This window comes from Gavialis gangeticus, unplaced genomic scaffold, assembly GCF_001723915.1.
Source record: "Gavialis gangeticus isolate Ggan-Ray unplaced genomic scaffold, GavGan_comp1, whole genome shotgun sequence".
In the NCBI taxonomy this organism is placed as follows: domain Eukaryota; kingdom Metazoa; phylum Chordata; order Crocodylia; family Gavialidae; genus Gavialis; species Gavialis gangeticus.
In genome coordinates, this window is record NW_017728998.1 from 31,539,357 (window position 1) to 31,551,331 (window position 11,975).

The 11,975-nt window shown below is 44.1% G+C and overlaps 1 protein-coding gene across 2 annotated transcripts in view; it reads left to right on the top strand.

The window, feature by feature from the left end:
* CNEP1R1 (CTD nuclear envelope phosphatase 1 regulatory subunit 1) overlaps positions 1-7,766 on the top strand; it is a 24,887-nt gene extending 17,121 nt beyond the window's left edge. For both annotated transcript variants that reach the window (XM_019505685.1, XM_019505684.1), the window contains exons 2-6: positions 1,184-1,255; positions 4,577-4,650; positions 5,814-5,923; positions 6,052-6,106; positions 6,335-7,766. In XM_019505685.1, the coding sequence (XP_019361230.1) occupies positions 1,184-1,255; positions 4,577-4,650; positions 5,814-5,923; positions 6,052-6,106; positions 6,335-6,376 (353 nt within the window). In that variant the 3' untranslated portion in view covers positions 6,377-7,766. The remainder of the gene's footprint in view (positions 1-1,183; positions 1,256-4,576; positions 4,651-5,813; positions 5,924-6,051; positions 6,107-6,334) is intronic.
* The last annotated feature ends 4,209 nt before the right edge of the window (positions 7,767-11,975 follow it).

Here is an 11,975-nt window from a genome sequence, read left to right on the forward strand (position 1 = left end):
TGAAATAGGAGTGTCATAGATGTGGCTCATGGAGCTCCATCACCCAGTGCTGCTCCTTGGTGCGAGGTGCTCCACCCAGCATATGGTGGCCCGGCTTTGTTTGGGGCCTTGGATGTAGCATCTGCTCCAGGATCCATGCTACACATGGTACCCACCCTAGCCAGTCCAGGACTTCTCCACCTGCCGCACTTCCCCTCAGGCCAGCAGTATGCGCACCATGTGCATCGCAGATTGTGGACTGAGAGCAGTGTAACGTTTGTGTCCCAGGCCAGCGGCGATAGGGACGGGTGGAGAGTGGGGGTGCTGCATGCAGTGAGGATCCTGGACTGGCAAGGGTGATTGCCATGTTTAATACAGATCCCAGAGTGGGTGCCCTTGTGTGGTGGATCTGGCATGGTAAGGGAGAGGAGTCTGTGGGCCCAGTCCAGTCTGTAGACCAGCCCCATGCCACTCATCCAGCTTACAGGGTCAGATGAGTTTTGATGCCCCTGCTCTATAACATGAAATGCTTTAAAGAATAGTTATTCTCATTTGAAGCTGAGATGCTTTTAAAGTATGGACTTCGTTGAGAGCAAATTCAATCTTAAAGTGGTATTTTGGAGCCTCAAAACTAACTTTATTAAACAGAACAACTTCAAGTTTAATATCTGATAATATTTCTAAAGAATATTTAATATAGAAAAGCAGCTCTGGTCTTTCTTGTAAAGCCAGGCACTGTGGAAATCTCTAAAACCTAACCAAACTGATCATGTAAATCAGAGCTGTCCAACTGGCAGCTCCAGGGCTGCATGCATCCCTCAAGGGGTTGATTTGTGGCCCAGGGACTGCCACCCAGCCCTTGCCTTCCCCTACCCCTCCATCACTTCAGCTGCAGCAACAGCCAGAGTCTCTAGGCTCCCTCTCCTGTTTTCACTTTCTATTTCCACCCCAGGGAGCAGTGCAGTGCAGACCACAGCCTGGGGCTCCTGCATGAGTGGTGTAATAGGGGAGCATGTGGTTGAGAGCTCGGTGTGAGGTTCAGGCCCTGACATAACGTGGCCCTAGGGACCACTAGCTTGCACTGGTGCAACTTATGCAGCAAGCCGCCTCCACTGCTGTGGGCTGTGAGGCATGGGACCCCCAGCTGCTTAGAAATTGGGCACCCTGACATAGATTATATGCTATTTTCTTTATCTCTTCTCAGATCTCAAGGCTTTTGAGAGAAGACTTACTGAATATATTGCATGTTTGCAACCAACTACAGGACGCTGGAGAAGTAAGTTAAAAATATTTAAGAGAAGTTGGCTTGACTCATAAGTACATCTGTTGAATTTTGAATATCTACATCCTTGTGAGTTAGTTGCAGCTTAATAAAATCCCTGTATCATGTGTGTAGGCGTAAGGTAAACTTCCTAACTAAACATGCACAAGCTACCAGGAAATACCAAAAGTAAAATAATGAGTTAATGTTATTTGTACAATGGTATTACAGCATTTGCCCACCTTTGGAACCAATGTATAGGGGCCAGAAATACCTTGTGCTCTTGATAAACAAACCAATCCACTTCTTGTACTAACAGCTGATATAGGAAAGAGCAACAATACTGAAAGCTATACTAGCATAACTAACTGATAGCCAGTTCAGTAAAGGGGAACAGGGTTGAATGGGATTTTGAAGACTGAATGATACTGCAAGTGTCCTGCTCACCTAAGTGCCTTCAGTCAGACAGCCTGTGACATGCTTTCCTATTTAGGATGGGATCAAGTCATCCCTGTGAACCTGAAAGAGCTTTGCTTGGCAGCTGACAGGCCCTCAATGTTAAGTTGTAATGTTTGGAGTGTGGGCCCCATGGCATGAAAACCATAAGATTATATGACGTCTGGGTGGTCAGTGGCAGTAACACCAGGATTCCTCGAAGCAAACCGAATTCTGAGGACTAAGAGGATCATTACTTTCCCTGGTGTAGGCCAGATACTGAAGGTTGGCCTGTCATGAACACTGATCCATTGCCAGCTGGCAGAGGTAGATAGTCTTGCCCTAGGCCCTGAAGCAGGGACATTGAAGGAAATGTGTTTGCCTCCCTGCTCTAACACTGAGGCATTGGGAAGTATTTCCAATGGTGGCCAGAACTGCTTTGGTTGGTTGGTTGTGTTTGTTTTGAAGTTTTCCCTCTGTTTCTATATCTGAGGAAGTAAACTGCCTAGAAAACACTTGGCATGGCAGCTAATACTTCCTGAGGTCAGGGGATCCCCTCTGACTGAGGGTAGACTGAGGCAGTAGCTACCTGAATCTGGAGAGAAATAGGTGGCAGTGTAATAGCAATGTTTTTGTTTGTTTGTTTTTAAGGGACTCCCTTTCCAAACAAGTTTGCACTTTGAGGCTTTATGAGGAAGTCTATATGTTCTTGTGTAGGATCTCCTTTAACCATCATATCTTTTGAGAAGGGAGACTTTCTAGGTTCTCTGGTTTCTAAGTTATCTTCTAGTGTATCTTCTAAAGTTTTCCCTCCATCGGCAATGTAAGCTCACTAATCTATAGCTTTTACTTTTTAATGTGTAGTCACTTTCCAGGTATTGGAAACCTCTCCCAAATCAGTTTAAATATTTTTAAATGTAGACTAAAGTTTTTCTGATCTAATGTGAACTCTCAGAAAGGAGGGAAAAATATTTGAACCAAGTACTGAGTGAATTTATCATTCAAACATTTATAAAAAGGCCTTGTTTCTGAGAGGTAGAGCTTTTAGTGTCTCCATTTGTTAAAATGGAAGAAAAAAATGTACATACCTAGCCAGAGATTTGTGGCATCCTGGGGGAGCCTTAAAATCCTTTCATGGATGTCACATGGTGTTAGCACTGTTAGGTGTGCGAACATGATCCAGAAAAGAAACCCAAGATTTTAACTAGGAATTCATAGTGTCAACAGCATTCTGACCTCTTGTGGTCTCTCTGAGTTCTTTGCTACAGATGTATTACTTTAGTATTTTTTTCATAATCAGAAAAACAAGTGAAGAGTAGGAGATGGCATTTCCTAAGGGATGCCTTCAGAACCACTGATCTAAACCTTTTCCATCTCCTCAAATGGTCCATTTGGTGGATGTAACTTGAAACAAAGAGTGTGCTGTTGGTACTACAGCATGAAAAAGTGCTGAGTCCGTCTTGCAGACAATAGTTTGATTGTTGAGGTTATACCTGGTTCACAGTTTCAGATAGCATGTGAGAAGTCAGTAACAAGAGATTCACAGAACCTAAGAGTGCATCTACACGCATGCTTTAATGTGCTTTAGCCTATTTTAGTGCACATTAAAGTGTCAAAAAAAAGCTGTGCGCTTTTGCTAATGTGCATTAAAATAGGCTAATGTGCCTTTTTTTAGTACCTCTCCATGGAGGTACTAAATTGAATGCACAGTAAAAGTGCATTAATGATCATGTAGAGGTGCCCAAAGAGAGTTTGAAAAGCTATTGCCAGCAGACTCTTTTGTTAATCTTTGTTCCTGTACTTCCTACAATCTTGTTTTGGTAATAACAACATATTGTTGGAGATAACACAATAACAACTTTTAACTGTAAAGCTTAACTTGTTGGCTCTGGTTCTGTAATGCATGCCTCAGGTTACAGGACTGGGGCCTTGGTGCAGTTGGCTGTCTACAGTAGTTCAAAGTAGCATATGGGTATATTACCTGTGCAGCGTATTGCATGGAAGGTTACCCAGTTACCTTTTTCCTTAATTTTTTCCATCTTATAAGCACATCTACATGAGACATTTACTGTGCAGTAGACTAGTTAGCTGCCCAGCAAATATCTCAGTGTCTACACATTCACCCCTATTAGGCTGGGGTAAACTAATTTACTCTGCAGCATGATGAGGATAGTACTTGTACTTGTAAAGTACTATCCTGCTGCAAATTTAAAAATTCTTCAGCAACGCATGTGTAGATGCTAGAGGGGCTGGCTGGGACATGAAGGTGCTTCAGTGCAGGGGCTGCCTGCTGGCTAGCCCCCCCCACTGAAGCAACCTCATACCCCAGCCTGCCCCTCCACAGCACGCTGAGTCAGGGGGAACAGCCCCAGGCTGGCAGGCTGACCCCCAGATTCCCCTGCCAGCCGGGGCTTCGCCCCAGCTCAACATCCTGTGGTCCAGACCTGCACACCCGGTAGCAATAAGCTTCAGAGCCTATTTTTTTGCATTAATAGGCACATGTAGATACACCCACAGTTTCCAAATTTACTTGGACACTTTCTATTTCTTTGTCCGGGCAGCAGGATGCCCTTAGAAGCTCAAATGCTTTCTGGAACTATTTTTGTCCTGTCCAGGAAGTTTTTTAATAGGATATTTAAAGGACTGTCTTGTTTTAGACTTTTTTTTACTGTCTTCCACTTGGACCTCACAAATAGAAAGGTGGAACTTCAGATGGTGAAACAAACATGCAGATGGACCTCTTTAGGCAGAGAAATCTAGCTCTTTTTTGGATGCTCTTGAACATCAAGAGCCAGGAGAGAGAACAGTACAATTGTCAATTTGTAATGAGAGGTTGGATACCTTTGAATTAACATGAATCAGATATATGGTACTATTTATGACTCTTACTTTTCCCATTAGTGATCCTTATATTCATATCCGTCTGTACTGCAACTGGTGCTTGGAACTGGTTAATAGATCCTGAAACCCAGAAGGTAAGTGATATTAATCTGATAAAGCTTTTTGGGATTCCTTGGTTTTGCAATACAAGTATATACTTTGGGTGGTAAACTAAGTATGTGTAGTTAGGAGTTGTGGATTTTGTCTTCATTAATGGAAAGGTTGGCTTCTTGCCTAAATTAAAGTATCACAGGAAGAGGGTCATGTAGGTTTTGCTTAGAGGCAATGCTGAGCACTTTTGCTGAGACTTTGCAAGAATGTCTGGTGCATTTTGCAGCTGTGCTGAATCTGGGGTTCTTTTCCTCTAGAAGAATAATTTTCTACTTTGTGACAGTAAAGGATGGCCTACTGAAGTCAGTGTCAGTGGGACTGAGCCAGAATCAAAGAAACAAAAGCAAGAGAGTACACTGATAGGTTAATGGATCCTAACTTAACTGTTTCCTTCTGTGGCTATAGTGTACAAAACTGGCTCTTGTACCTGCACCTGTTCTAACCCAGACTTCTTAATTTTTGGCAGAAGGATAACTAAAATGGCCAAAATACAGATTTGTTGAAATACATAGGTAGCTGTATTTGTTTTATGTGAACATTTTAAGGCAACCAATCTGGTGGGGGGTGAAGGTAGGGGGTGTAGTTTTTTGTTTGGTTTTTTTTTTCCCTCTCCTAGTCTGTATTGGTGAAGTACCTGAGCCTTGGCATTGTGATTTGCTACACCAACTTCTGTAGTTCGTTTTGAAATGATAAAACTTGTGTCTGAACTCTACATCTCTGACATGCATCTAGAGGGATAGCTATTGAGCAGATTAACTTTATTCATAGGGAGGATATGTATGTTTTTGAGTAAATGCAAGAGCTTTGCATACCCCCATCTTGATGCAAGTGTGGTGAAAGTTTTGTTTTATTTATTTTATTTAAACAAATATTTCTACATTCCAGCAGTAAAACAAAAGTAGAGCAATTGCATTCTGTTGAACAATGGAGGGGTGGGGGAGTGAGAAGTGAGCAATCGGCTACTTTTTTGTTAAGTAATATGGAGGACTCTAATGTTGAGATCCATTTTCTGTTTTTAAGCTAAGCTATTATAATGAATAAGTTAGTTTTGAACCCCAAACTTTAGAAAAGATAATCTACAGGTATGGTAGCACTTTCTTAAACCTTTTTTCTTTTTCCCTTCAAGATTGTTTGATTTCTTTCTTAGGTATCTTTTTTTACATCATTGTGGAATCATCCTTTCTTCACAATCAGTTGTATTACTCTAATAGGCCTGTTCTTTGCTGGAATACACAAAAGAGTGGTGGCACCATCCATGTATCCTTTGATAGCATTTGTCAGGTGAAAGGTGATTGTTCTAATGGTAATTGCAGCCACACTAAATCTGTCTCATTTTTAAACTTTTCTCCAAAAATTAGCACTTTCCTTTGACATGATCCATACAGCATAGCAGCCCGATGTCGAACTGTATTGGCAGAGTACAATATGTCTTGTGATGATGTAAGTGACTTGAATTTTACTTACTACACGTGCAAACCTTGAAGATGCAAATAGCTCTGTCTCTGGAGGGGCTTGATAATCTATTTACATTTTACAGATAAATGCAAAAATATACTTAACTCTTCTTCCCCATTTAAGTATAGGGGTAAGAATAACTTGTGTAATGACTTTGCAGTGGGGCTGTATTAAACTTCAGGATTTATTTGCATCTGTTCTTCTGTTTTGCAGACTGGAAAACTAATTTTGAAACCTAGGCCTCATGTTCAATAACCACAATCTTCCTTCAAGTCTATTCACTGCCGTGAACAGCAGAAACAACCTTTTTCTCAAGGTAGTGTGGCAGCAAAAAGCCAAATGGGACTGCTGGCAGTTGTCTAGGAGTAAAAGTCTTATTTAAAAGTGACAGCAAACTGTGCAATATTACTTTCTGGCATATTTATCCAAATTCTCTTTTGAGTGTTCTTATGTCACCAGTGCTTTTGCTACTTTTGATTACCTCTTTTTTCAGTATTAGTGTCACTTTTGTATTTCTGCTAGAGCAAAACAGCATACGGTTGAAGTATGTTAACTGGTTTCTAAGTTAAACTTGGAAATCAAACCTCATTTGTTTTATGTCTTTGCAAACTACTGTAAATAGCAAATCAATGCCAATGTTAAGCAAAGAGTAATACATGTATAGATTCTTGTTCTCGTAAGCCAGTATTGAAAGCAACGCTTGCCATTCCCACAGCTTTTTATTAAAACATTTATTAGTTGCATCTTTTTTTTCCATCCCTGATCACAGTCCTTTTGGAATTGGAACACAAAAAGTTGTTAAAAATGAGACAATCTGCTGAAAAAATTGGCCTTATGTTTAAGAATATTGAAAATATGTCAAAATATTACTTTGTCAAACTACATACAGTACTTCAGCCACTTGCATTGTGGTTTTATTATACTTCATTCAGTTTCATCTGAGTTGCAGTATAACCTGTTTTAATATAATTTTAGGATTTTAAAACTGTCTTAAATATACTTTTGACTGTAAGAATTATGTACAGTGTCTGAATTCCATAATACCCCTGTTTTAAGAGCAGATTTTATGCTGTGGTAGTCTGTCCATGAAAGTAGTATTGCAAATGTTTAACTTCAGATCCAAATCATTTGGTAAAGGAAACTATGTAAACAGTGCCACAAGTCAACTTACAAAACTTATTTTCAGGAAGTGTTTAAAAAAGAAAAAACTTCAGTGTGGCTCTTATGTATGTACATAATAGTTACAATAATCATAACAGCTTAATTTTAAGTGTACAAAGGTGCCTTTTTACCTGTTTCAAATTCTCTTTTAATTGAATATGAGACTTAAAGAATACAAAGCTATTGCAATTACAGGAACCCCTTATACAAGCAAAGCTGCCTCTTAAGGAGCATGGTTTGACTAGTGTAAACTCACTCAGCTGAGGCATTAACATTTTTGCTCGTAAATTCTTTTCTTCAGATGTTATGTACTTCTGTAGCTCCCTTATTTTTTAACTGCTGTAAATATTGTAGATACATATGTGCATAAAATAAATGCTTTATATATAAATAGTATGTCAACTGTTTTTGTATTGTAAATGAATTAATTTGCAAATGTAGAAAATTACAAAAGTACTTTGGCTATAAACCATTGAAAACTCCAGTGTACAAAGTGTTAGTTTTCTGTACTTCTGTGAAATGTCACTTAAAATCCTGGGTGCTGAAGACACCAAGATATGAGCAGCAGGGAAAGCAGTAATGGTTTACACTTTTCTTCATCGGTTTGGTTTTGGACCCCATTTGACTTTGTTCTTGGGATTATGGGTAGAAATCCTTTATGTGTTACCCCAAACCACACCCTTCTGCACTGGGAGACTCCTGAGGAAACCTGGGCATGGAACTGCCTGACCCCAAGATCGGTTTTTAAGTACCAGCCAGCCTACTGGCAGGCCTGAGGCCTGTGCGCTATGTACATTGCCCCAAATAAGAAACTGTTTGGGCAGAGATTACAGGGTAAATTCTTTCTTGGGTCACCCCAAAATGCTCATCACTGCCACTGGGAGACTCTCGTGAGGAAGTCTGGATAGGCCAGTGCCTGACCCTTGCAATGTTGTCTCATGCAAGCTGTTGGTTGCCTTATCCCCCACACGATCCCTGACCCATGCAACTGCCTGATCCTAGTCCTAGCTGGAAACACAGGGCTGGTGAGAGGCAGGTTAAAAGGTGGATGAAATGTTGTCTACCAAGCCTCCCTTCCAAGTCTGTGAAGTCTATTGTTGGTGCCAAGTTATACAAAAACGACCAAAAGGTCATTGGAATCCATGCAATAGTCAGGGTGACCCTCAGTTTTGGTGCAAAGCACAGGTGTGGGCAAAGGAGAAGGGTTCCAGACAGGAGTCACTCCCTGGACATCTTCAATCAACTCCTTAGATTAAAAATGCTTCTTAGCACACTGTAGTGGGTCTAGGTCAGGGGTGGGCAGTTACTTCAGCTGGAGGACCACTTAATGAGTTTTGGTGAGCTGTTCAGGGCTGCAAGGGTAGCCCTGCCCCCTAACAGGTGCCCCGCCCCCTGGTTGCTGTCTAGGGACTGGAAGTCCCGCCCTAACTCCTGACCTTTGTCACCAGAAGTACTCCTTGTTGTGGGGGAGGACTGTGATCTTGGAACCGGAAAAAACCCAAATCATATACTAAAAATCAAATATTTATTATAACATATTTTAATTTTCTTTCAAAAAATATTTTGTCCTGGTTTTACATGTGTTTGTGTAGTGTATATAGAGGTGATTGCATAATAGCTCAAAAATAAAGTCTTGCTTTTGTATTATGTGTGTGGGTGGCTGTGGGGTTGGTGGTGGGTGGGGGGTTTGTGGGGTGTGGCTGTGTGTGGGGGATGTATGGGCAGAGTGGGGGAGGTGGTGTGAAGGAGGGCTGCTCTATCGTGTGGGGCTCCTCACCATTTCTGGTGGAGTCTTAGGAGCTGCACATGGCAGCAGGGAGTAGCAAAGGCCACCAGCTCCAGTGTGCGGGGCTTCCCACCCTGGTGGCACGTGAGTCCCAGAAGCTTCATGTGAGCCATGGGGAGCCCAGCACAATGGAACCAGATTGACCTGGGCTCTGTGCTCTCACCACCTTGCTCCATGCTTTTGCCCAGCTGCAGCTTCTTCCTGCCCTGCTCCCCCTGGGCACTTCTCTATCTGCTGCCTGGAGTGCTGCAGCAGGGACATGAGGAGAAGGTGGGGGAGCCAAGCAGTTCCCCCAGCAGCAGCAGCGGCCCCACCCAAAAGCCATTTGCTGGCTAAGGCCAGGCACGAAGGTGGGGGCGTGGCACGCTGCCCCAGCAGGAGCGGGCAGAGCTTGGGCCTCATGTGAGCGCAGCAGGGGCAGCCATGGGCCAGGTAGGATACAATTACTTGGGGGGTGCCTGCCTGTGGGATGGACGAAATCTGGTGGGCTAGATCTGGCCCACAGGCTGTATTTTGCCTGCCCCTAGGTGATTCACTAGTAAAAACAGCTGAAAAAATCCCAGAGCATATCACTGATACAGGCAGAGCCTAAAAGATCTGAGGTTCCATGGCAATCTGAAGCAGACCAGCAAAAAACCCTGGCAGGACAAAGGTATGATGGTTATCTCAGGTGGTGTGGAGGAGTGATGGAGGAGACCCTGGCGGCATGACAGAGATGTATTTAAGTAGACGGAATGTTGCTAGTTAAACATGTAACCGGTCCTGATTAATTCAACAGAACAGCAGACATATTTGCAAATTTAGCAGTTTGCTAAAACAGGTTTTCCAGAGGCAACATCCACAGCAGTGCTCCCTAGCATTGTACGTTATCACCAGTACACAGCATCGGTGACCAACAGGTCTCCCTACCCAGCCCTTGCTACTTTGGCTGGCATAAGTGGTGAAGCCCCAGAAGGGTGGCACCACCTGGCAGCAGGGAGCAACAGAGCCTCTGGGATGGGCCTCCCTACCCAGCACTTGCTATTAAGCTGGTGTAGGTGCTAGAGCCCCTGGATGGCAGCCCTGAGTAAGATTCCTTTCCCAAGTGATTGGGCTAGGTGGTAGCTCCCCAGGTTGGTTTGCTGCTATGGCTGTGATTGATTTTGAGCTACAGTTAAAAGTTAATAGTTAAGGTTTTGCTTGGAATGTATTCTTGGTCCCTTTTTCCCTTGTAATAAACCCATTTTAATTTCACATTGGCTTGTGAGTGGGTAGGTTTGTTCACATTAGAACAGTTCACATTTACTTTACCAGGTTTCTGGGTTGGGGCTCAAGGTAAATTTGAAAAGTTGTTATAGAACACCTATATTTGTACCCAGACGTTTTTACTGCCATCCAGTGCCTGGCAGAACAATAACATACAGGCCTCCCATGGTGGGTGCTGGGAGAGTCCCCCCCATGGCACAGGTTTGTGTTTTGCAGTAACCTGAAACAGGCTTTGCCACATAATTGTAATCCAGAGGCAGCTCCTTGTTCAAGGCCATGTTTAGTGCACAGGCCGTGGGGGCAGTCAGTTGGCAGCCTGGCACTCAAGAGCTGAGCTTTGGGTGAGGCAGTGCCATGCTTAGATTTCTTCAGGAGAGTCCCCTGGTGCCAGTGATGTGTGGTCTGGGATGATCCAAAATGGATTTTTCCTTATAATCGCAGCCCAAACTCAGTTCCTTACTCAGGCCAATGTTTAGCACACAGGTTTAGGGACTATCAACTGGCAGGCTGGGAGTCAAAAGCCTAGCTTTGGGTTGGAAAGGGACCTGCTCAAACTTCTTCAAGACAGTCCTCCACTGGTGGAGACGTGTTTTGGGGTGACTCTAAAAGGATTTTGCCCAACAATCTGGGCCCAGACTCAGGTTCTTATTCAGGTACATAGATATAGCACCCAGGCCTGGGTGGAGAGGTGTTAGGTTGGCAGGATGGCTCACAAAAACCAAGCTTTGGGCCAGGCAGTGCTCTGCCCAGGCTTCTCCAGGGTAGTCCCCCAATTGCGGAGTAGTGTGGTATGGGGTGACCTGAAGTGGGTTTTGCCTGATAATCCCAGCCCAAACAAGCTCCTTATTCATGGCAACGCACTTGGCGCACAGACATGTGGGGCCTTGAGTTGGCAGATTGGCATGTGAAAACTGAGCTTCAGATCAGGAGGGGGCCTACCTAGTCTTCCTCAGCACTATCCCCTGGTCGTGGAGAGGTGAGTTTTGGGGTGACCTGAAAAGGATTTGTCAGATAAACCCAGTCCAAACTCAGTCAAGGCAATGTACATAGCACACAGGCCCCTGTCCCTGTGGCAGAAACATGTAGTTTGGGGCAAGGATCCTGGAGCGAGGATTTTCACTCTTAATTCCAGCTCAAAATCAGCGCTATGTATGCTGCATACAGGCCTGGGGATTTATGAATTGACAGGTTGACATGCAAAAACCCAGCTTTGGGTTGGGCTGGAACCTGGCCAGACTTTTTCTGGACAGTTCTCCGGGCATGGAGCCGCATATGGTTTTTGGTGACCCGAAGTGGGTTTTGCCCCATAATCTCAGCCCAAACTCAGCTCCCTGTATGGGCCAGGCATGAATGCCGCGTGTCCCCGGAGGCTGGGTGGACACGGTGATCTCCCACAGGTGGTGTCGGCAGTGGTGTGTGGCGGCAAGCAGGGAGCTCCCACAGGCGGCCGTGATGGTGTCAGCAGCAGGGAGGGTGGCAAGTGCTGGTGACCACCCACAGATGCCACTGGCAGCTGTGATCGGGGACCACCTGGAATCATCACCGGTGGTGTCGGAAGGGGAGGGTGGTAAGCAGCGACTGCCTGCAGGTGCTGCCAGCAACATTGGCGCCGCTTTTTGCACGGGGTGCACTGCCAAGCTCAGGGAGTGCACGTGCACCCCC